Here is a 25874-nt window from a genome sequence, read left to right on the forward strand (position 1 = left end):
TTTGTACGATGATGAAACACTAGTTTTTTCGCTATATGCAAAGCTGTCTGACTGTCGCAATTAAGAAGCATATGACCTTTATGCAGAATATTAAGATCTAATAATAAACTCTTAATCCATTTCAGTTCGCATGTGGTAGTAGCCATAGAGCGATATTCCACTTCGGTGGAAGAAAGAGAAATTCTGTGTTATTTCTTAGTTTTCCACGAAATAGGAGAGTTAGCCAAAAATACAACCCAACCGGTAATTGAGCGACGAGTCAACGGGCAACCTGCCCAATCAGAGTCACACCAACCACATATCTGGAAGTTGGTGGCATAGATGAAATGTGTAAACCTTAGTTCTATTTATAGGCCTTAACTACACTAACTAATTGATGAGTAAATAACTTTGAATAATTCCTAACAAAATTATTTATTCTTAACAGAGTCCAGGCTCAGAAACTTCATGGTTAAAAATCATTGTAGTTTTCTGACTTTGCTGAAGGCCAAAATATGCATGCATTTATTTTGGTTCCAAGCCTTTTCCACCAAATGTTGATAATCATAATGAACTATTCAGGTTGCCTCAAAATATGAAAGGCTTAGGGACCCTAGATAGATTAAAAGAATATTATCTGGTATAATAAGGCAACCTTACGATCTTCTTGTTGACACATGAGCTATGTATTGGAATTTTGTCACTTTAAGGAATAATCACATTTATTAAGCTTATAAATTATATTTCTCAACAAAAATAATTGAAATATATCTCAAAAGTTTAAGATGATGTTGAATACTAGGGGCCAAAAGTAATAGATGAAATCATCTATACAATAGTTTATCAAACAGACGTTTAATTAAGTTACATGCCCTTAAACATTATGTGGAGTCATGATAGAATTCCAACAACTTAAAAAGCCACATCAAATACTTGAAACTATAAAGTTTTTATACCAATGTTTTAAAAATTAAATTGGACATCGAACTGACAAGACCTTCAAGTCTTAGTTCAGCTGCTTTAAACCACTCGAACCGCAATAAAACCATAGTCGAATCGTTCAATGAACCATAGACAGTGCCGGTTTACAGTTCAACCGGTTGAACCATCTAGTTCAATTCATAAAGCATTGGTTTATACAACTAAATTCATTCAAAAGGAAACTCATACTGATTTATTTGTTGAAGGTAAAAGACTAGTATGAGCATTAAGCAAGAAAAGCACTTCATTACACAGCTTTCCAAGAAGAGAGTGGTGGAGTATCAGAGTGCTTCCATGTACTTATCTCATCCCCATATCTACCACCCTTAACAGCATCTGCTAAAGACTCGAGTTCTGCCATTTCTTCTTGTGTTAGTTTAACAGATAAAGCACCAATGTTTTGATTCAAGTTTTCAATTTTGGTGGTTCCAGGTATCGGGCACACGTCGTTTCCTTGGTGATGAAGCCAGGCTAGTGCAAGCTGAGGTGGAGTACATCCCTTCTTTGTAGCCAATTCATTAACTTTGTCAAATATAGTCTGATTCTGCTGCAGGTTTTCAGGTTGAAATCGAGGCAAATGCTGCAACAAATTACATACGTAGATATATATATATAAGATTATATTAAGGTATCACTGATAGACATTAAAAGACAAAATTTGCAATTTCTCTGACTCATGTGATTACATTCAATATAATTGATTATGAAATATATCAGTATTAAAAGTTAATATTGTGATAGACCAAACAAAGAGGCTGTTATGAGATAATTGCCCTGATTGATCAACGATGTAAGTTAGAGGGATTTATGATCTAAATGTGTGACCATGATTGATTTGTGTGTATATGTACTTTTCGGCTGCATTCATTTTCTTAGTATCAGTGTGGTATCCAGTGTCTGTGTTGGTGCTTCATAGGATACAAGATGTCAGGTAGTAAAAAAAAAAATCCTAAAATGCAGCTACAGAATATGGTATGTTATGGAATCGCATGCGCACACATTCACATATAGTGCCATAATATGGACCTGTTTGTATTACAGAGTTCTGAATTTTGTTCACTATCATCAACTTAAAGTGTCATCTATTACTGTTACGCCTATTCCCAAACTGTTTTATGGACTAAAAATGTACACCGACTATACTATATATTTACTTTGACTTATAGTCAACTGAATATACAACAACCACACACATTACACAATTTAAACAAGTAAATTTGGTAATTCTGACCATGGCGATTCAGTCTGTGAACACTATTATTGTGTAATGAAGATCGCTACAGAAAATAAGTATACATAATTCCTAAAAACGACAATTGTGATCATTAACAAAACGAACAAGTAATTCACATGAATTTCTGGAAAAGCATTCTTTCCACAAACCTTCCGGTAATCATCCTGTGGCAAGTTGTCAATTAACTTTGTTCCTGTTGAAAAGAATCCTCGCCCAAGAGGACTATATGCAACTATTCCAATACCCAGTTCCCTAATAAAGAAAATCATAAATCATGAAGTTAGACTTCATATCTTTGTAGCACAGACAATAACACGTTTGGTCTCCGACACTAAGACGACACCAACATATGTAATTACATTCAATTACTTCAATCTTCTCAAATTGTTACCGGAGTGTCGTGTCCAGTGTCTATGTAAGTGCTTCATAGCTTCATATTATTGCAATTTTATCAAAGTAACAGAAAGAGAAATACTATATAACAAAACATAATGGTTGCAAACCTGCAAGTTGGAATTACTTCTTCCTCCACATCTCTTGACCAGAGTGACCACTCCAACTGCACAGCTGTTATTGGATGAACTGCGTGAGCTCTTCTGATTGTTGCAGGCGAGGCCTCAGACAAACCGATGTATTTTATCTTCCCCTCTTCAACAAGTTTCTTAAGCTCCCCAATCTTACAAAGAAAACCCAAAAAAGTTGAAGTCACCACGCATTGTCATTTTATATATGTCATCAAGTAGTTCATTTCATAGGAAAATATTCAACCAAACCAAAAGGTATAATAAATTAGGAAAATACCACATATCATGATGCAAAAGTTTTAAGCTACCAAAATCAAATTAGGGAGAACTGAAAAGGGTCAAACAAACCGTGACTTCAATTGGAAGACGAGTATCAATACGATGTTGATAATAGAGATCAATACAATCAATATCAAGTCTCTTCAAGCTACCCTCACAAGCTTCTCTCACATAACCTGGATCACCACAGATCTCAAATTTCCCATCACCAGCTCTAACTCCAAACTTAGTAGCCAATTCAACCTTCTCTCTCACACCCTTCAAAGCCTACATAAAAAATTCACAATCATATGCAATTTCACTCATGCAACAAAAACCAAATCAAATTATCAAAATAATGGATACCCAGAAATTCTAATCAAAAGAAAAACTAAAAGGGTAAGAGAAAGTGGTAACCTTTCCAAGAAGAACTTCATTGGTATGAGGGCCATATATGTCAGAAGTGTCAAGAAAAGTGACACCAGATTGTATAGCATGGTGAATGAGAGCAATCATGTCAGGGTCAGGTTTAGGAGGACCATAGAAAGCAGACATGCTCATGCAACCAAGTCCTTGCAAGGACACTTCCATGCCTTGTGATCCTAACTTCATTCTTCCCACTGTTGTCATTGTTCTCAGTCTCTGATGTAACACTGAACAAATCTCCTATGATGTAGTTTACTATGTAAAGGAGAGACAAAGTTAAAGTAGTTGTAATGTAACCACCCACCACCTGGTCTGCTTATAAGTTGACCTTTGTCTTTACCAAATTATCATATCTTTCCTTCATATGTTATTTTTTTTTAGAGGATATCTTTCCTATTTTGTCATTGAAGATAAGGAAGAGTATCGACAATGATGACATCCATTATTTTTCGGTAGTCTCACGTGTACACATGTATTTATAATTTTTTACTAGTAGTGTCTAACAAGCATTCAATCCCTTCAACTTAGTATCTCACACAAATTTTTTAAATGAGACACACTAATCAACTATTGATAATTTTATATCATTATATTTCAATTTTTTAATATTAAAAAAGTGTAGTTCCCATTTAAAATTGGAAGGTTTTAGGTGAGACATTAGGCTTATAAAACACCATAAAAATTTCTCCCTATCAGGGGTATACGTATTAGGTACTAGCTTAAAAGTTTAAGACCTTCTCTTTGGAGAGGGTCTAATTGATAATATTTTTTTTTTAAGAATGATGTAATAGATGAATAAATGGTGAAAAATATCATATTTTGGAATTTTGTTAAGTATGATATTTAATAATTATTTGACCTTCTATTTACTAAATTATTATATCTTTCCTATTTTGTCTCTAAATTGAAGAAATATAATAAATTATTAGCAAAAAAGGAATGTAATAATAAATGGTGCAAAATATCTTATTTTGTGTAGATATGACGTCATTTTTTTATGTAGATATTGAAAGCAAATGGATGGTGTTATTGAATCAAATTCAACCCTTTATTCATTGCATCCTGACAAACGAAGTGTTTTATTTGGTGCTGATTTGAAGAATGGATTACCTTAAATATGTGTGATAGTTTTGGTCACGATGAATCCATCGAGTGGCCAGTTCTATGGGCAACCGGTTGTCATTTTCTATAGAGATGGAGAAATATGGTGTTTTCACAATGAAGATTTCACCCGGTCGTATCGACCATAGTATGATACCACAACCATGGTATGATATCTTGGTTGCGGTAAGTCGGTATGGACAAGTAAACGGGAATAGGTTGGTGCAAGGTAGCAAGTTGCGGGTTCAAGCTATGATAACTTGAAAATTCTCAGCCAACATATTGATCTCGTTGAATTCTGATGATGCTAGCAGAGGAGGTGTTCAAGCGGGTTGTGGTGGTTTGTTTCAGGATGAACATGGAACGTGGTTATGTGGTTTCTTCAAATATTTGGATCGATGTAATACCTATGTTGCCAAATTATGTGGAGGTATGAAGGTTTGAAGATTGCTTGAGATAAAGGTTACTTTAGAGTGAACATAATGTGGATTCGAGAACACTCTAAGGAGTGAGGGGATGGGAAGTGTATCTTGTTGGAGGTTGATTCAAAAGATATGGACGCTCTTACTATGCTTGCTATGGATTGTGAAATCAAATCTTGTCACTCATACCATGACGCTAATGCCTGGGCGGATGCGTTGGCTATTATAGGATGCGATCAAGAGACAAATTTGATGTTTTAGGAGCATTGTCTTGCTCAAGTAAATTATTGTATTTGACTGGTTTGTTGAGAGTTGCAACCCCTAATCAGACTTCTCAAACTTGGCCTAAGACCCATAAAATGCCAAGAATGAGCTTTAAATGGCCAATGAAAATAAGGAATGAGTTTTCATAGAAAATTTTTGGGCTGAAGTCTGCTAAATTTGTGGACCCCTGCAGGCATGGACCTTAGGTCGTTGCACCTCGGGCATATGCCCAGGGTTGGGTCTTGGTCATACCAAGTCATCTCTCTCTCTCTCTCTCTCTCTCTCTCTCTCTCTCTCTCTCTCTCTCTCTCTCTCTCTCTCTCTCCTCCCTCCCTCCCTCCCTCCGTTTACCTCGTATTTTATGTGGACTGAGTTGAGGTTATGAGTCCACTCCTCTAGTTGACCCGCCTTGTTTAGTCCGTCAAAAAATGGGGTGGGGCAGGATGTAATGGCTTGCGAGTTTATTATAAAACTTTTATTTTTTAGTTGACTAGTCAATAATAGACTCTTTAAAAAAAAATCTCCTCATATGTATATATTTTTTATGATTGATTTATTATAACAACATTTTCATTTTGAATTTAATTGGTTGCACTATCAGTATATAATTATTTTATACATGCATCTAATGATGTATTGCCACATCCGTTAATGAATATGAAAACATAAAAGTTGTCTTATTCGGTAATAGATGGCAACGCTTGATTGGATCCATGTGTAAAATAACTGTATATTGTCGATGTATAGTAATTAAGAGCAATCAAAACATATTTACATTCATGCTTTACCGATTGAACTTTTTGCTAGTACCTATAAATAATTGAGCCATATACAAATATTCGATTTTTTTTTTATAATAACGACAATATATTTGTTGTAATAACAAATTGTCAAAAGAATTTATTTGTTTTTGTTAGACTAAGCCAACGTTCCACAAAACGGTGCAATTTGAGTGTTTGAGGCCACTCACTCAAGTTTACACACCGTGCTTTTGACGCATTAATTGCAAGGCTAACCTAAATGGGGCGGTCTGCTCCACTTTACCATCCCTACTTTCCACCTCCCAATAAATAAATGCAACTTCTAGCATCCCAAACGACACCACCAACAAAACTATCTACTCTTCTTAACACTCTCTTCTGACACAACTATTGCAAACTACATAAACAATAAATTTCACACTAATGTCACTCTAACATCACTCTTTTTGCCATTATTCACTCTAGTTGCAAACTCATACAACCCTATTTGCAATTTAGCCATATATTTTTCTGTATTAATGTGAATCAATAAATTTATGTTAATGGGAATGTTGAAGAAATCATGCAATTACAAAGTTGTATATGGTAAAACTGGTTTTATAAATAAATAAATAAAAAATCCTACAATTGGTTTAACTTGTGCATAACTATATTGTCAAGCTAACTCAAAAAAAAAAAAAAACTATATTGTCACGCCAATTGTGCATTTTTTGTAGTGATAAACTTCTTATGTTCCAACTAATATTTTTTTTAAAGGCTTAATAGCAGTTTTGGCCCCCTATGTTTTAAGAAGTTGCGATTTTGGTCCCCTAACAAAATAAAATACAAAACCGCCACCTAAGTATTGCCCCTTTTGCAGTTTTGGACCCCAGATCAATTTTGACCAAGTCAAAGCTGACGTGGACGCCACGTGTGTAATTTTTTTTAATTATTAAAAAATAAAAAATATTTTTTAATTAAAAAAATACACACGTGGCGTCCACGTGTGCATTGACTTTGTCAAAATTGACCCGAGGGGCCAAAACTGCAAAAGGGGCAATACTTAGGGGGCGATTTTGTATTTTATTTTGTTAGGGGGCCAAAACTGCTATTAAGCCTTTTTTAAATTTCATTTTATTTTTATCAAAGATTGAAAAATTAAATATAAGAAAATTAATTATAACTAGTGTAATGACCCGTGCCAAGCACGGGAAAATAAAAAACTTTTTTTTTATCAAATGTATAGATTTTATATTATTTTAACTTAAATTTATGAGTGGTTATAATTTAAATTTGATATGGAAAAAAATATCATCTTAATTTTGTTTATTTTGTATACATTTCGAAATATCTAAACATTGCACATAACGATTAAAGTATTTGGAGTTATACTTATACTAATTATTTGTAGTTTAAGATGTTGATCATTCTTAATCTTAGCAAACGTTAGATTTTTTTATATAACAGTCAGTGTCACATGCATACACGTAGTCGGTAAATGCAAACGTTAAATTTTTTACGGGTGTGTATAAATATAGTTTGGGCTACAGAAACGCCGATTGTTATTTGTATTTAATTTTTACAAAACCAATTGTCTAATGTAAATATTGTATTTTAGGGTAACAACGATGTAAAAAAAAGGTTTCGCGGGTTGTTAAACCTGAAAAGTGCATCAATTAAAAGTTAATGGCAGGAGGATCTGCTTATATAGAAATTGCATGTCCTGTAATGAGTAGTACGCCTTACAAAGAAATTAAAAAATAAAATGACTTCCAAACAATACACAACTTTAGTTTTCTAAATTATAGCAACAACAATTCTAAAACATAACCAATGATCATACTTTTTGAAAAACTTCACGATACTCAACATTTGTAGTCTCCTTGCAAACATTATTATCTTCATCCAGGATGAGCAGCTTCAAACCTTTTCTAGAATTAACTCGAGAGACAGCGACATAAAGTTGTCCATGCGTGAACACGGGCTTAGGAAGATAACCCCCGACTCGAGATAAAGATTGACCCTGGCTTTTATTTATTGTCATTGCAAAACAAAGCGTCAATGGAAATTGCCTGCGCCTGAATTTGAAGGGTAGTCCTGGATCACTCGGAATAAGATTCATCCTGGGAATGAATACCCTGGTACCTGCCCTTTTTCATGTAATTACGGTAGCAACTATCGTGCTCTTCCCTAGATGTGTAACTGTCAGCCTCGTACCATTACACAGTCCATTGGCCTGATCGATGTTTCTCATCAGCATAACTGGACATCCCACCTTTAGTATCAACCGGTGATTTGGAATTCCAGAGCTCTTAATACCATTAAGAAATTCCGTTGTGAACCACTCGCTTTGGACATCAGAATTTTCACCCGGTCGACAAACAGAATTAGAGCTTAAATACTCTTTCTCTTCACATGGAATCAGCGACATCATATATTCGTTAACATGCTCAACTGAATCAAGTGTTGGTGCGAGTATTCCCCTTTATTGGAAAAATAGCTGGTCATCAACGGACTTGTTGTGTCCGATATCAACAAATCTTCAGGAATTTCTACCTTCATTTCACCATTCTCATCTGAAGCGTCGTTGCCGTCTCCAATTGAGAGTATCCACTTGCCAAAATTAGCAATTTCTTCCTGCTCTGTAGGTACCAAAGATGCACCCAATCTCATATTAACAGTAAGCCTCAACACATTGCAATAAGCCCATAACTTTGACGAATTGACTGAGGCATCAACAATATCTGGCCTCGTTCCTCCTCGAACAACAGGCAATATCTGCCTGAAATCACCACCTAAAACTACTGTCATTCCACCAAAAGGTTTAAGTGCGTTTAGGGGATCATTCTTGGACATGATATCATGCAATGATCGGTCAACTGCTTCAAAACACCATCGGTGCATCATTGGAGCCTCATCCCAAATTATCAACTTTGCAGCACGCACCAGTTCTGCCCTAGGACTATCCTTTTCCATCGTAAGTGATGATGCCTCATTAATCTCAATAGGGATTGTCAGCGTCGAGTGTGCGGTTCTTCCACCTGGTAATAGAAGAGCCGCTATACCGCTGGATGCATCATTCAATACAACTAACCCCTTCAATCTAACAACAGCCGACAATGCTTTTCATATAAAGGTTTTTCCAGTACCACCGTAACCATATAAGAAAAAGAAACCATCGGCGTCAGAACCAACGAACTCCATGATCTTGTCATGCATACATCTTTGTTCATCAATCAGCATCAGTAACATATCAGTGTGTGTCTTTTCCAGTTCATCTTTGTTGTAATTTAGCTCATCAACGATAAGCTTGTTTGTGAAAGTTGGCATGTCTGCTGCGTTTGGCCTAGGCATAGATTTGAAGTCAGTAAGAGACTGTCCGTTTTTCTGAAGCAACATTTCAATTTCAATCAAACAAAGGTTCTTCAAGTCATCATCACGGATACGCAGATCTACATATTAAATGTAAAGTCACTAAATTAATATTAACACCTTTGCATGCATATGTGTGCATGTTGAAGAGAAAGAAAAAATATTAGCTTTATATAAGAATCCTTTATATTTAAACATATCAGCCTAAAAAATGTAGAAAATGTTGAATGGTATCGTAGAGTTAGTAACTCTTAGTTTTTTCTTTACTATAGCCTAAAAAAAGTATCTCTTAACTACTTAAACTACTCTAATCAGCCTTTACTATATCCTAAAAAACACACCCCTCGAGATCAACCTTGGCATCAAGGTTGGAATGTGCAAAATTTCTTAATGTGTAATATTCTTCAAATGTATCACCCTTATCCCTATTTTTTATTAGTGAAGTACTGTTTTGATTCTCACTTTAATTTGAACTCTTTGGTTCCACCAAGATTCTTTACTCCTAGCTAGGTCCAAAACCTATTAATTCTTCTAGTGTCTCTTTTGCTACTTTTTTAATCTCATATGTCATCTTGTTCCATGTATCATTTTCGCTTCTATGTAGCTTCACACAACCTACCTTCAAAATCTTTTGTAGGAAAGCACTTTGGTTTTGATCTTTTAAATGTCACCACTTGATCCTTGTATCCCAATCATGGCCTCTCATCTCCGCTCTTAACTTAACCCTTACATTCATAACCAATACTATATGTTGGATAGTCACACTCTCTCCATGTAAAACTTTAAATTCAAACAAATATTTCTGCCATAATTCCTAATAAGAAATAAATTTATTTGAGAAAATGAAATCTCACTCTTGTATGTAATAAATTTCCTTTTTATTTTCCTAGAGTAAGAATAAAAGACAACAAAAAATCTAGGATAAATTTACCCTATGCATTTATGACCCCGAGGCTATACCATCATTCACGCCTTTAAAACTTATCAAACACTCCTTACATGCCCATTTAGATCCCCTCCTAGAAAATCATTTTCTCCTTGTGGTATATCTAGGGGTGTTCAAATCCAAACCAATCTAAAATAAAACCGCAAACCGATCCAAAAAAACCGAAAATCACAAAAAACCGAATATTTTTGGATGTGTTTGGATGTTGTTTTGAAAAAATCACTATGATCTGATCGGATTTCGAATCACCTTTTCAAAACCGAACCAAACCGCAAAAGTAGATTTTAATACATATTTATTAGTTTATTAGTATTATATACTGCATTAATTTAATTTATATTACTACTACTTCATCTATTTTAAATATAATCAATCATTTTCATTGTATAATGTTAAATTTTTAAATACATTTGTGTTATATTTTGTATCAAACCTATTATTTTAATGTGTATGTGTAATATTAATATTAATAAAAAAAATACATGTTGCACTTTGGATGTCCAAAAACCGATCCAAATTAAACCGCATATATTTGGATCGGATCGGATCGGATGCACATGATTTTTATTTTGGATCGGTTGACTTTTTCCCTCAAAACCGATCCAAACTGGACCGCGAACACCCCTAAACCCATTAATTTCTGCACAATCATATGCACTGAGGCTCAAAAACCTTTCAAATCCTTCCAAAATTTAACTTTAGAATATTCTTCCAAACCTACCTAAGGTGAGTAAATACTCATAACATTAAAGATGTCTTATTTCCTTTAAAAAAAATAAAAAAAATAAAGATGTCTTATTAAACTAAAAATTTGTGGGATACAATCAAATCTCACATCCTCTTTACATCCACAATATCCTTTTGCAATTCCTTATCCACAATAATGCTCACACCATTTCTCGATCTAACTTTTACAGTTTATCAATGCTTAAATCTTGAACTATCTAATTCTTTCGCATTTTCACCTACCCACATAGTTTTTTGTTGGCACATCAAATTAATCTTCATTTTAGCGTCAACTATTTCCATATATGTTCAAGTAAGGGTACCTTTATTCCATGTTCTAAAATGGATCATACTCTTATTAACTAACTTCTTTACCCACACTCGTTCACAAAGATGTGGAGACCTTTGCTTATTTTTTACTGCATTCACGCAACGATGTATCCATCCTTGCTCATTTAACATTGTATTTGAGCTATACAACGCATTTTTCTACGCATTGACCCAGTGTTCACACTATTATATACTCGGTCCATGTCATAGAGATTCAAAGTGTTTTAATTAAATTCAAGTGTTCAAATTTTAATTAGTAGAATCTAGTCCAAGTCTTCAAATTTTTATAATATAGAATGTCCTTTAATTATATATATTTTTAAGATTTTTTTTAAAAGTTACGTGTAATTATTTATTGATCAAACCTAATGAAACTTGATTGCATCGGGTAATAGATTACAATGAAAACCGACTCATCCCGTGAACACCTGTAGGCGTGGATGCTGAATCATGTTTTCTTAATTTCTTTTTAAATAGGTATCATCATCCATAATTAACTTTTTTTTATACCCGTGATGATCATAAACTTATGTTTGCTTAATTTTTTTTTATTGAATGATTTTTCTTACAAACGACGAAGGAATTAAATGATTGTATTTTCTATGTTAGTGGTCATTTACTATTGATTGATTTTATTTCCCTCATCAATGAAACTCGCTTCAGTTCATTAAAAAACAATGAGATGTTGAAAGTGATCATCCCACTTTTACTTAAAAAAGGTTATTTTTTTAGGACAAAAAATAAGTATATTTTTATTTTATTTTTCAGGAGAAGGAGATGGTTTGCATGGTATAATATGAGTTAGACTTCTTGTTGTACTCTCTTTTATTATGTATTATTTTCCTTATTAAAACTCAAACATTTAAATATCCAATTGTCATTCTTTATCTTTTGATAAAATATCTTTTTTAATTATGATTTAATGCACATTAGGATTATAGAAATCAATATTTTTTTAATGATTTCTATAATAAAAAAATCTATAATAAAAACAATAAAAATCGAAATTCCTGTAAATAAAAAACTATAATAATCATTTATAAGTATAGTAGAAATTTCCACAACTAATTAGTTACCTTATTTTTAACTTTCATTTAAAATTTAAGGTTGACCATAATTTTTTTCCGTTGAATTTTAAATTAGCAACCACATAATATCAAATAAGTTATTTGTCCCAAAATTTGTATTTCATACTTTGATTGATTCCGAGAACTTGCTTGGTTTGATTTTTTTTTAATGATTGTTCAATGATCTATTGTTTACCAAGAATAGTAGAAACATGAATTGAAGAACGGGATGAGGGTCAAGATTAAATAGAAATAAGAAAATGAAACATACATATTCATTTATTTTTGGAAAATGCTTGATATCGCGACACATATTCCACGAAATGTTCACGACTGGCAATAGAGGCAAGTTTTTTCTTTAAATGCAGCGTTTTGGTTTAGTGTGTCAAAGCGGTTTATTACTCCACGACTTTTACAATATATGTACCCATCATGTAATTTTTTTAGGAGCTCCAATTATAAGATATGGGTATATCCAATTATTCAATGTAATGTTATGATATTTTATAAGAATCCTAAAGAATATCTTTTATTATTTTTTTACAAATAAATATATTTTAAGATATTTTAGGAGCTTATTTAAAAATGTGACATCATATAATGATTTGATAGCATGCATGTGTAAAACTTTTTTGAGGTAAATATGTTTTTAGTCTCTACAAAATTTTAGCGGTAATTTTAGACCTTTATAATATTGTAGTTTGTAAAAATAATCCTTATTTTGAAAACTTTTTACAAAAAATGGACACTTGTGGTCCTCCAAAATTGTCCCTATAAAATTCAAACAGAGACTAAAAATGAATAAATTTTTTGTAAATATTAAACTTGAAAGTTTGTAATTTTATAGGGACTAAAAAACATATTTAACCCAAAAAATTATATCGTAGATGTATACAAATTAAATCCAAAATAAAAAAATAACTTAAACAGCTGAATGTTAGTTTGCACAAAAAAATTGAAAGCCATCATATGATTTTTTTAGGGGTAGGCTAGTTCATGTTAAAAGTAATACGCTCGTGATATCTTTGCGAAATTATTTTTGCTGGATATAGCACGGCTGTTTTTTTTAAGAAGACATACATATTCATTATTGAGTGATTTAAAATATTCCTTGAATTTGTTTTTTGTGATTGTCTTGATTGAAGCATTTCAAATTTTCTACAATTTGATTACCTTTAATGCAATTAATTTTTAATTCATGAGTTTTATTTTTTAAAATAAAATAGGATTTTTTTATGATGGTTTAAAAGTTATTCATTGGTGATTGACTATGGAAAACGGAAAACTTGCTATATATTCTTAAATGACTTAAAGAATACCTTGAATTTTTAAGATATCCTTGATTGCAGCATGTCAAAGTTTCAACAATTCATTAATACTTCAACCGTTTCAAAATACATTTCACAATTTTACAATATACATTATTCACATAACTTACTTTGACCACATTTTTTAACTAATATATAAATACAAATGTTAGCATGTAAGATGTTGTTTGATTTGTCTCAATGAATATTTTCAAATAGGATTATCAAAGTATGTGTTTATTTTTAAAAAAATAAAATCATGTTTCCTTCACACAGAAAAAATATTATTCACATTTTTATTTCACAAAAATATAATCTTTTTTTTTGGTAGTGCACAAAAATATAATCTTAACTTATTAAAAAGATTATCAAATTTATAATTTATCACAAAGAATATAATCTTAAAAACTAATAGTTATAAAACAAATATTATTCACATTTTTATTTCATTAAACTGTTTTTTTTTTTTGTTGAAGAAATTTCATTAAACTGTTCAATTTTTATTTTAGTACAGAAAAAGAAAAACGGAAGTACATTGAATATGCATTAATAAAATTATAACTTTTAATCAAATTGAATCAAAGAAAATAACACGAAATTCTCACTTTTAAGTACAATGAATATGCATGTTTAATGGTCTTTGTGATTTTAGAGGGAAGGTTCCGATTTTTTTTTTTTTGGTTTAAGGCTTATTTTATTTTTTTTAGGGAAGGTTCAACGTTTATTTTAGCAAGACCATTAAATAGAATCAACTGAAATAATATTTTTAATATTCCTTAATGATACGTTTTTAATTCCAATTAAATACCTCCAATTCCAATTTTTTTTATGTCCTAAAATAAAGTATCCCTTATTAGTTAAAAAAAGTGTTAGGAACCGAAATAAGTTAGATAAGTGAATGTTGTAGTGTTTGCACAAATACATGAAATGCTTCGCAGCATCCAACCACACTGAATACATGACAGGCCTATCACAATTGACATGGAATTTGATCTTGAAAAATGAAAAAGTGATAATCATACGCAACATTCCAATACCACATTTTACGACATTTCTATGACATTTCTATTTTCCAGTGTATGAGGCGCTCAAAACTCAGCGTGGGTGTGATTTCAACAAAATCAGTTCAACGAAATAAAAGTTTGATAAATTACAAAGAGTTCTCACTCGCTGTACAATTTTTTTTGTTAGCATAACTGAATCCATATTTGTTTAAACGTAGACGCCTTAACATCACAACCTCATTTAGCGAATACAAAAAACCATAACCTCGTTCAATTACCTCTTCTTTAATAGAAGAGCAGCACTGAAAGTTGGATTGAACAACACCTTTGTCAGCATACCCATAACATCTGAAAAGAATATCAACCAAGATTAAAAAAAAATGATTCCTTTACATAAAAGACCAGATTTGCTTTAATTGATAATACTATTTTTGGTCAGGAACAAACTTATCATCACATTGTTTTATTTTTGTACCCACATTAGAAGCAACACTAAAATTTCCAATAGAGAATACACGGTCCTCCTTCAGCTCCTTCTCATACTTGTATATGAGAGTACGTCTAACAGACGCATTGATTCGGTCACCCTATAAAATAAAAAACTTTAAATTAGATAACAAAACATTTTATAATATAAATAAGTTATATGATTAATTTAGAGAACAATACAATTACGAATATTGACCTAATACAATTAGGGATAAAATAATAGAAGAACGAAAAATAAAAACAGCCGGACAAAAAAATATAAACAATCAATTGTATATAAACAAATAAAATTTCAAGGACCCAAACAAAAATTATTGATACAATTTCTAAAATTATTGATATAATCGATCTTTGATATATATAAAAAAAAAACTGAACCGATCGTATTTTTGTTTGGATTAGTATAGGACGGTGAAAAATTTCAGTATAGGACGGTGAACGTATATAGTACAGGACGAAAAATAAATATTTTTGTTGCTTCTAACGTGGGATCAAAAAAAATATAAATTTTCATCCTGTGAATAAGTTTTCAATTGCTCCTAAATTATAGTATAGGATCGTATTTTTTCATCCTGTGAATAAAAAAAAAGAATCAATTTAACAAAAAATTATTGTTTTGACAATAATCGCATACTCTAAAAAAAAAAATCACAATAATCGCTCTTTGCTTTATAAAAAACTGAAGTCCTTGATACAGTTACACACGACCTTAACAAAAAAATTATTGTTTTGACAAAAAAAAAACAAAAAATTATTGATAAAAAAAAGAAAGATAAAAACTAAAAACAAATGGAATCAAACTACCTTATTGTCCATTAGAACCATTTCCAAGGAGTAAGGAAGTTGATCCTTTTTCATATCCCTCACAAACCAAAGGCTAACGACTCGAACCCTGATATTCCAGTTTTCTTTGGAAGGGGATATATCAGAAATCAAGTTGATCTTTGGTGCCATTTCAACTGAACAGAGAGATACGAAGATTACGTAATGAAAAAGAAAGGAATATGAAAGACAACTGCAAAGCAGGAGTTGTGGTGTGAAGAATGTGTTGGCCAAAGGGTCTAATTTATAATAGCTTTTAGAGGATAATTACGTAAAACAACAACATGTAACTTAACCAATCAAATTTGAGCTCATATATTAGCTATTAAGCAAAATATAATATTTTTTTTATTAAATGATTGCATTTGAAAAAAACTAAATAGACTAAAATAAAGTATCCAATTTTTTATTACTGTTTCATAAACATAAAATATGATATATTAACGTTCAAATAAATCAAATTAAATAATATTTTGTTTTTATTAAGTATTTCCCTTGCATATTGATTTTTTTTTCAAAGAATCCTTGCATATTAGTTGCGAAGGGTGATCAAACGGTTCAGAAAAATAAATTGGTAGTGATCGAACATTACTTTTGTAATCGACATTTTGCGTTGAAATAGTAACCAAGATTTGACATTAAAGTTGCTTCATGGCAAATAATTCTGTAACCGAAAATTCTTCCAAACTAATAATGTAGATAGTAAACATATGGTATAAACAAATAGTAACCAAAATTTTCCTTTCAAAAAAATAGTAACCAAAATTTACCATTAAAGTTTTTGTGTTGAAATAGTAACAAAGATCTGACATTAAAGTTGCTTCATGACAAATAATTCTGTAACCGAAATTTCTTCCAAACTAATAATGTAGATAGTAAACATATATGGTATAAACAAATAGTAACCGAAATTTAGCATTAAAGTTTAAATTAGTCAAACAAATTGTAACCAAAAAAATATCTTCAAAAATAATAGTAGAAGCATTTGACATAAATGGTATAAAAAGTAACATAGCAAATTTTTTTTTGTAACGTAAAATTTCTTCTAAACTTTAATGTTAAAAAAAAATTAATGGTTTTTTTTTTTACCAATTCATCCTGTGAAATATATCTATAAATTAATCGTTTTTTTTAACCATTAATAAAATCGTATTTTTTTTGAAAAACAATTATATTTTTTTAACCATTAATAAAATCTATATAATATGCGATGCGATGTCATTTTTTTAGACCAATTATATTATATCATATTATATCAAATGGGACCGTGAGAATACCATTAATATTATGGAACAACATTAATATGGAATTTCATTAATAACATCCGTATATCATATTATACCATTAATAAAATCTTGCTCTGTCCTAAAATAAAGTATCCGATTTTTTTTCTTTCATTAAAGTATCCGATTTTTTGCTATTAAACAATTCTGATTATTTTTTTGGTTTAAGGCTCACTTTATTTTTTTTTAGGGAAGGTTCAACGTTTATTTTAGCAAGACCATTAAATAGAATCAACTGAAATTATATTTTCGATATTTTTTAATGATACATTTTTAATTCCAATTACATACCTCCAATCCAATTATTTTCAGGTCTTAAAATAAAGTATATATATTTTTTTCCTTCCTACAGTAAATATTGAATAATTCAACGGAATTCATAAAAAAAAAATGGTGGATCACGGTCACTATACTTGGCACGGGGATTATTATGATTTAACAATTATATTATGAGAAAAACAATTAAATTAGAATTCATTAATAAAATCGTATTTTTTTTTTTGAAAAACAATTATATTTTTTTAACCATTAATAAAATCTATATAAATGCGATGCGATGTCATTTTTTTAGACCAATTATATTATATCATATTATATCAAATGGGACCGTGAGACTACCATTAATATTATGGAACAACATTAATATGGAATTTCATTAATAACATCCATATATCATATTATACCATTAATAAAACCTTGCTAGCAAATGCTTGAGAATAGAAGAAGAATAGATCGCCACATGTCGCTATTTGAAAGAATTTAAAACCTTGAAATTAAGTGACACTTGTCATGAAAAGAAGAGAAAAGCCTTGAAACAGGTCGTAAATTTATATTATATAGATGATTATCAAGATTTTTACGTTACCCCTTTAGTATGTGTGCTATATAGACATTTAATTATAATACTTCTAATTTTATGAAGTGTTTTTAACAACTCCTTAAGTGTTAAAAACATTGTTCGCAAAAAAAAAGTGCTAAAAATATTTTATTATTTTAGCACAACATGCCTTTTACACAATATAAAGTGATCAAACTATATACTAATTGTGACATGCAAAGAGAGAAAAATATGGCTAAGACTTTCAAGTTTGTGTATGCTATGATTTTATATACTTCTATATTTCTTGTTGCAAAGAACGTCGTCGGTAAGCTATTTTTTTCATACTTTTCAAATTTCCATATTTTCGTTGTTATTGGTATACAATATTTTGTTTTGTTTTATTAACATTATTTTATTCTCGTTTGTAATTATAGGGTACATTAAATGTGAAACTGATGATGATTGCCCAAAACTTGAATCAAGAATGGTAGTGCTTAAGTGCACTAATAACCGATGTGCAGCTCAGATCCTACATTAGCAAGAAATCTAGGCAATATACCTCATGATATTATATGCCACAATTTCCATTTAGTTATTCTTCTCACTCCCAAAATTGTATTTTTTTTTTATCTTTTTTCTTTTCTTAATGTCACGAATCTTGTAATAATGGTTTTGCATTCTAAGACGTTGGTAATGAAATGATATAAGATAAAGAATATTATGGTTAGATTGTTTTCTTCTTTGTTAATTTTTTATGTAACATCATGGACTCCAATTTAGGCATATCACAATTTATTTCCAACTCCACCAGTTAACAAGATATTGTTAATAGTTAAGTTTAAAAAAATATATTTTACTTCAATGACTATGATGTTTTAGGAGCTACCTTCGTCCCCTAAGATTATGGATACGTTGTGGTTAGCCATGGTCACGATGATGATTAGTGGGAAGATCTCGTTACAAGATTTGCCCATTATTTCTCATCATTCATTGAACACTATAAGGGGATATGACCTAAAACTTTCCCAATAGTCGTTTATTCGCTTGAGTTTATCGACAACATATGAGCATCTCAGTCATCCTTCTTTTGACATTCCCCTTCAAGGGTTCTTTGGGGCATGGAACCCTATCAAGATAACCCCGATTAAAGGGTAGGTAAATCCTCCCATCATAGCTCCTACAAAAGGACGCTTCCCCTTTTGAGTGTCCTTCTCCTTCTCAGGTTCTTTTTCTTTGCACTCCACGTCAGCTATAGTCTTCCTAGTATATCACCAAGGATACATCTACATTCTATAAGGATACATCTACAATACATTCTCCAAGGATATCACCAACTTTTGATTTATCTGGATTATTGCAATTAAGTTTATTAACCACAGACTTCGTGTAACATCCCAAAACCTAGAGTATCTATCGGTACTTAAAAGCATCCACAATGGAGACCCTCACATTTGAGGTCTTAAACGGGTCTCACATGGACACATCACTTTTTTTATTATTTTTTACTAATGGTACTTAATAGGTACTCAATCACTCCAATGGAGATCCTCTATCAAAAGGTCCCACCAATAACTATTTATTAATGAAAAGCAACAAAAGCAACTCAAATAATGATTATTTTATTGAAAACTAGTGTGGGTCCACTTAAGATTGGGGTCTTAAGTGAGACCCTGAGTCTTAAGAGACCCCCAATTTTTTTTTCCACATTGTGGGTACGTATTAAGTACCGGGTCTTAAACGATAAAGACCATACCAATGTGGATGCTCTTAATAGTATTAGTTGTTTACATATAGATTAAATTAGTGGATTAAAGTAAATGAAAATTAGGGACAATGTGAGGATACAACGGTAATTAGACATAATAGTAACGGTCATTGTATAATGTTAGAACTTAGTTCCTATATATAGTTAGAAACCAAGTAAGGGATCATAATTCCTTCCCTCTCCCTTCTCTAATATGTTCAATAACAACACCAACACAAGAAACCCATTGATTCCTCTTCTTAGGCAATCAACATGCAAACCAAATTCCACCTTCAATCATGTAACCTATAAGTTTACTAGTTATGTAGATAGACGAAAGTAGTTAGTAAGTTTATTAGTTATGTATTATGCAACTACATAGTTTAAATAAGATATATTGTAATTTTACTAGTTGCGGTTTCTGCAACTATGCAATGTTAAGTTAATATGGGGAAGATTATTAAGTTAAGACAATCCTTTTAGCAGAGGGGAAAACCTTAGGTGTCAGTTACAATGTAGGTAGGCAAGTGAGGCGCCACTTGCAAAGCTTCGTTATAACATACTACATTGACAGTACAAATTACTTTGTTTACCCACCCCCAAGTAATTTGGCTGACGCAGTAAGAGTTGTGCTTGGTATAGTCTAGTTATATTAAAGTATGTGGCAACCTTTCATATGCTAACATTCAATGTTTATCGATAACCAAAAGGGAAGATATATAATATTGTTATGGAAGGTATGTGGTTTAATGATATGTTTTATAAATCCCGAATTCGGAAACTCACTGAGATTGTATTATTCATCCCACTTTGTTGATTCTTTTTCAAGTAAAAGCCTTTGGAGTCAATCGGATGCCGGATCATAGTGTCTAGAGTTAGGATGTCTGTAATGGATTCAATAATCTATTATAGAGAACTAAGAAACACGAGAGAAATAATCCTTAAGTACATGATAGAAGTGAAATTGAAAGATAAAGAAGGATAAAGGGGAAAGGAGAATAAGAACTATCAGAGAAGGAGAATCAGAATTTCAATACCTTCTTTATATGTCTTCTTTCCCTTATATAAGCCTTGTTCACTCCTTGATGTACACCTTTCATCCAATACTTGCCCACGTGTCTTTGCAGCTATGACAATTTGCTAGCTTCATTTGATGACATGGCTTTCTCTATTTAGGATCATTACATTACCTTCCCCTTTAAAATCAACATTGTCCTTAAGGTTGAAGTCAAGATAATGGTGTAGAATAATAGTTGCAACTTCCACATAGACAATAAAACATCCACCAGGATCCCACAACTTGAATTCAACAACTTGGAAAATTGTAAACTCACATTTAAAAGCACTGGTTGCTTTTGTTGTTAACATGAGTAGAGAGCAGCCATCCATAATAGAAATATGCACAGTAATCATTAATTTGTTGAAGTTAGAAAAGTATTGTTGAGTCACGGTGGCATCTTTCCAAATGGCCTTACTTTTGCCCAAGCTCTCCCATTGTGTAGATAATTGAAGAATTTGCCAGCTGCCTTGCATGATGGTGTTGTTCTGCAAAATGGCCACTAATTTCATGCAATAATAGAAACAATAAGCATCATATCGTTGGTGCAAATAGATGTGAAGTTCTACAAATGCATCCCATCCCAATTCCACAAAATGTTTCTCCTGAAAAGAATTGGCTAGGTGCAACACTTCTATTTTTAAGAAAGTGTAATCCACAATTTTCCAACCAAAACTTTGGAGCTTGCTCAAAGGACTAGAAAAATATATTCTGACAACATAACAGAGTAATCCAAATTGTGCATAGTCAACATAGAAGTGAAGAATGCATGCCACATGATATGCACCCCAAATAATATAAACACTTATTGTGTCATTACTATCATGCCCAAGTTTCTGTCTCTCTTGGAAACCATTCATTGCTTGCTCTATTATATGGTGGCTGAACATTCCAGTTCTACAAGCAAGTAATATAGCAGCCAACACCATTGGGGTGCAGAAGCTACAATCACGATCTCGGTCCGACGTCACAACAACAAAATGGCCAGGAAAATTGTGCACAAAGTGTTTAGGCATGAATATGCTTTCAAATCAAGACATTGAACAAAACTACACTATAGCCATAACCCACAATCTTCTCAATGACACGAATCATATAGCCATATTATAGAGCAAAGCAAAATAAGAAATTGTGTACCTCTCTATTCAAACAATACTTAGTAACCTCTTGGACAATGTTGTAAGTAGTAATATATGTAGAAAATTTCTCTTCTCCCATCATGTTTTGCTCGCTCCCAACTGAAGTTCCGAAAAAGCCCCCTCGTAACTTAAGTCACGCAGGTGTTAAACATTGTGTGACTTAACTTACGATGTGTGAGTTAAGTCACGTTGAATCACGTTCTGAACACCAACGTGAGTTAACTCACGATGGTTTTGTTTTCACATATAATTGACAAATTTCAGGTAGAAGTGATCAATCTATCACACCCCAATCACTATATTCCATATGACTAACACAAATGTCAACCTGATTGAACCGAACCAAAAATACTTGTTTTTCATCGATTGAATTTAGTTTGGATTTTTTGAGAGAATATTTTAAAAGTTGAATCAAACTAAGAAGAGTTATTTTTTACTAGTTCAGATTTTTTTTTCCAAAACCCGACCAAACCTACCCATTAAGAAAAGTCTGAAAACTACATATTCATAAATCAAATCATTTTTTAAAACAAAATGTTAGAATAGCAAACTGCTATTACTACCAAAGTATATTAAACCAAAGGAAAAGAAACAAACAAAGAAAAATAAGTCATATCATCTCAAAAAAAAAAAACATTATATCTAATTCGACTTGTATTAAATTGTATGTTCCTAAGAAACCAATAAGGTCTATCTTTCAAAAAAAAGAAACCACTAAAGTCTAAGTAACTGCATATTATCTACTATGACCATTGGCGGAGCCAAAGTATTACCAGGGGATGCACTTGAATCCCCTCTACTTTGCAAATTTAAACCAATAATGGTATTTTAATTCAATTTTAATCCACTCAAATTTTATGTTAGCACCAGCTGCAATTTATTGTCAACTCACACTACAAAGTAAAGTCACACACTGTCCATTCAAAGGCTTTGATTCAAAACCACATACAGACTGCAAAGCCACGTGCATGGAGAGTGAAGGAGTGTATGCACTATGTTGTAATCGAAATTTAAAATAAATCTTGAAAGTGACTTTTGTGTATGGATCCAAGTTTATGAAACAAGTAAAACCACTCACTTGTCACTAAACAATATTCTAAAGCGTGTTAAATATTTTAACATATATTACATGTATATTTATTAGTCAACTATGAAAAAAATTAATGTGAAAAGAGATGAAAAATATTTTGTCTAAAAAATCATGAAGATATAATATGTTATCCACCTATTTTTTTTTAAAAAAAATTGTTATGTCGTAAATAGAATTCTTTGATATATGTGTAGACGTTGATTTGTAGGGGTTTGAGTTTGAATCAGAGAATTTTACACTTTCAAACTTAACGTGTGTGAGTCTAGTCACTAATTATTTGATTGAATAAAAAATTATAAATTTTGTAGTTTAATTAAATAGTAAAATAAGAAGAGAAATTACTACATCCTCTGATCACTACTATAAACAAAAATTGACATTTTATATTCATTCAATAAGAATTCATTTAATAAATCCTTAAAAAAAAAAAAAATTCATTTAATAAATGATGTATGTTGTCTTTAATATAAACCATATACATCATCTAATGAATGAACATAAAATATTAAATTTTGCATATAATAGTGATTGGAGGGTGTACATTAAAAATTGGTATCGCATACATATGTATAATTTATCTAATAATAATAATTATTAATAAAGTTTAAAAATCATTAAAAAAGTTAATAAAATTCAAAAGAGATGCTTGTGGATGTATTTGCAATTTCAATACAACAAGAGATTAATATCACAATGAAGTACACATTTAGAGATTAAATGGTGGTTTGCTCATGGCTAATTATAATAATTGATACTAATTGATAACACTTCGTTTTCTAATTTTTAAGTGATAATATCAAAATTTACAATTTAACAAGAAATAATGTAATTAAATTTTATGTGGTTATTAAAAAAACATTGTTTATACTATGAAGATTGTAATGACTAGATTGTTTATAGAACAATTGGAAACAATTGCATAGTATCTATGTAACTTTTAAATACAATGCAATTTTTTTATACAATATTTGTGTGTGAGCGCACGCGCATGCAATGCAATTTTATGTATATAATATGAGTGTTGATGCGCGCGCACGCACGCACGCACGCACGCATGTGTAAATTTAAACCTTGTTATCCAAGATCCTGGTAACACTACTGACTATAACCAAGTAGTTTTCTTGTTTAAATTACTCAATGATACTATAGATTTACACATAATTCATTTCTTGTTAAAAAAATCCTTTTTAAAATTAGTCAAGATACTATAGTTTTACACATATTTATGCTCAAATAGTATTTTTATTTTTTTAGTATTACATACATAAAATGTGAGAACATCTAGACAATGGACACATCCCCTAAAAAAATCTAGACAAATGACTCATATTTAATCTCTTCTACAAGACAGTACATGCATGAAGATACATTATATTAAAATACAAATTATATTGAAAATGTAGTAAATAAAATTTGAAGTGTGAGAGTATTGGTATCCTTACCAAATGTAGTTGTGTGGTACGTTGGTCAAATGATTTTGACTGTGACTCAAATTAACGGATATAGACATGACATCCATACCATCTCCTACTATCATGAGATTCATCTTCTCTGCAACGATAATAACATTTTCCACATAATTCCCTCTTTTTACGTGTATAACAAAATGTTTGTTGCTATGATTTGGCGCAGATAACATTGCATCCATCACCTTTGTAATATTACGGGTTCCATCGAGAGCAACAACAACATCGTCGTTTTGCACATTATTGTCTCAAGAAGCTTCCGATCTCGTGCCTTAATCCATGCTGGAAATTTTCCAAGGTGGGTGAAGTTATAATAAGTTGTTCACACTAGAAGGGGGTGCAGAAGAAAATGAAGGTGATTAACTTAAGTTTGATGATCATTTGAGGAGTCATTATAACCTCAAGTAACATAAGCTTAAGGGAATTACTTTTCCCACCCTATGGCCTTCTTCCGCGCCCTGTAAAATTTCAAAAATGCCCTTGTGTGTTCCGGATTTTAAAATCCAGATTCATGTCTACTATTTCGGATTTTATAATCCGGACAATTCTTATGTATAATGAGTCATCAGATTCTCTCACATTTCAGCAGTTTTGAGTTTTGCTTTTAAATACAACAAAAAAAACTAAGTAAAAAATGCTAAAAACTTGTCAAATAAAATCATAAAAATATAAAAATAGCATCAAAAAATTCTAAAAATCAAATAAAACTAATGCAAATTTTTTCGGATTTTTCTGAGAATTTGAAAAATTAAAAAAAAATGAAAAATGGGTCTAAACGATGGAATTTTGGATTTTGAGGGGCGGAGTCCCGTAAACGGGAGTCATGGTCCTTGAATTTTTTTTGATTTTCTGGGGAAGTTTCGGAGCAATCCGATCAAGTAGTCCGAAAATCCGATTTTTGACTAAGAACATGTAACAATGACCCAAAAACAGAAGGATGAGAGTTAGAAGGATTAATATTGTCCCTAAAATGATTATCCATGTTACAAACATGTTTAGAATTTGTGCTGATACAGTTCGAATTATATAATCCGAACTGTTTTACCTTGAAAAAGGGTGTTTAGGGGGTTTTCGGATTATGTAATCCGAAAACATCATGTAACGCGCCCTATTTTTTGAAGTTTCCGGATTACAAAATCCGGAAAAATCCGTTACTCATTTTTTCCACCCTTTAACAAAAGAAAACACCATTCCGGATTATAAAATCCGGAAACTCAAGGGCATTTTTGGAAAAAATAGGGCGCGCGAGGAAACCCATAGGGTGGGAAAAGTAAATCCCTAAG

General features: G+C 31.5%; 1 protein-coding gene and 2 long non-coding RNA genes across 3 annotated transcripts; 1 reads left to right on the forward strand and 2 right to left on the reverse strand.

The window, feature by feature from the left end:
• Positions 1-909: 909 nt before the first annotated feature.
• On the reverse strand, positions 910-3771 carry LOC146904857 (putative aldo-keto reductase 2). The gene is made up of 5 exons (XM_085724393.1): positions 3394-3771; positions 3067-3264; positions 2698-2870; positions 2344-2446; positions 910-1540 (listed from the first exon to the last, which is right to left on the reverse strand). Exons 1-5 carry the CDS (start codon positions 3604-3606, stop codon positions 1208-1210), a joined length of 1020 nt encoding a protein of 339 aa, XP_085580519.1. The 5' UTR covers positions 3607-3771; the 3' UTR covers positions 910-1207.
• Positions 3772-15205: 11434 nt separating this feature from the next.
• LOC146904858 (uncharacterized) lies at positions 15206-16061 on the reverse strand. The gene is made up of 2 exons (XR_015020619.1): positions 15975-16061; positions 15206-15268 (listed from the first exon to the last, which is right to left on the reverse strand). It is a non-coding gene; the product is annotated as an uncharacterized LOC146904858 (long non-coding RNA).
• A 2221-nt stretch (positions 16062-18282) lies between these two features.
• Positions 18283-18822, forward strand: LOC146904859 (uncharacterized). Its single transcript, XR_015018249.1, has 2 exons — positions 18283-18420; positions 18530-18822. It is a non-coding gene; the product is annotated as an uncharacterized LOC146904859 (long non-coding RNA).
• The last annotated feature ends 7052 nt before the right edge of the window (positions 18823-25874 follow it).

Source organism: Medicago sativa, chromosome 7 (assembly GCF_051527215.1).
Source record: "Medicago sativa cultivar Bolivia chromosome 7, Bolivia_mono, whole genome shotgun sequence".
Classification (NCBI taxonomy): Eukaryota; Viridiplantae; Streptophyta; class Magnoliopsida; order Fabales; family Fabaceae; genus Medicago; species Medicago sativa.

What these genes read in the sequence shown, in the direction of transcription:
- LOC146904857 (XM_085724393.1), bottom strand. Translation starts at nt 3,606, where the DNA reads ATGACAACAGTGGGAAGAATGAAGTTAGGATCACAAGGCATGGAAGTG. An exon ending in GTCTTCCAATTGAAGTCACG is followed by an intron (nt 2,871 to 3,066) that starts GTTTGTTTGACC and finishes TTTCTTTGTAAG; the next exon opens with ATTGGGGAGCTTAAGAAACT. An exon ending in GAAGTAATTCCAACTTGCAG is followed by an intron (nt 2,447 to 2,697) that starts GTTTGCAACCAT and finishes TTTCTTTATTAG; the next exon opens with GGAACTGGGTATTGGAATAG.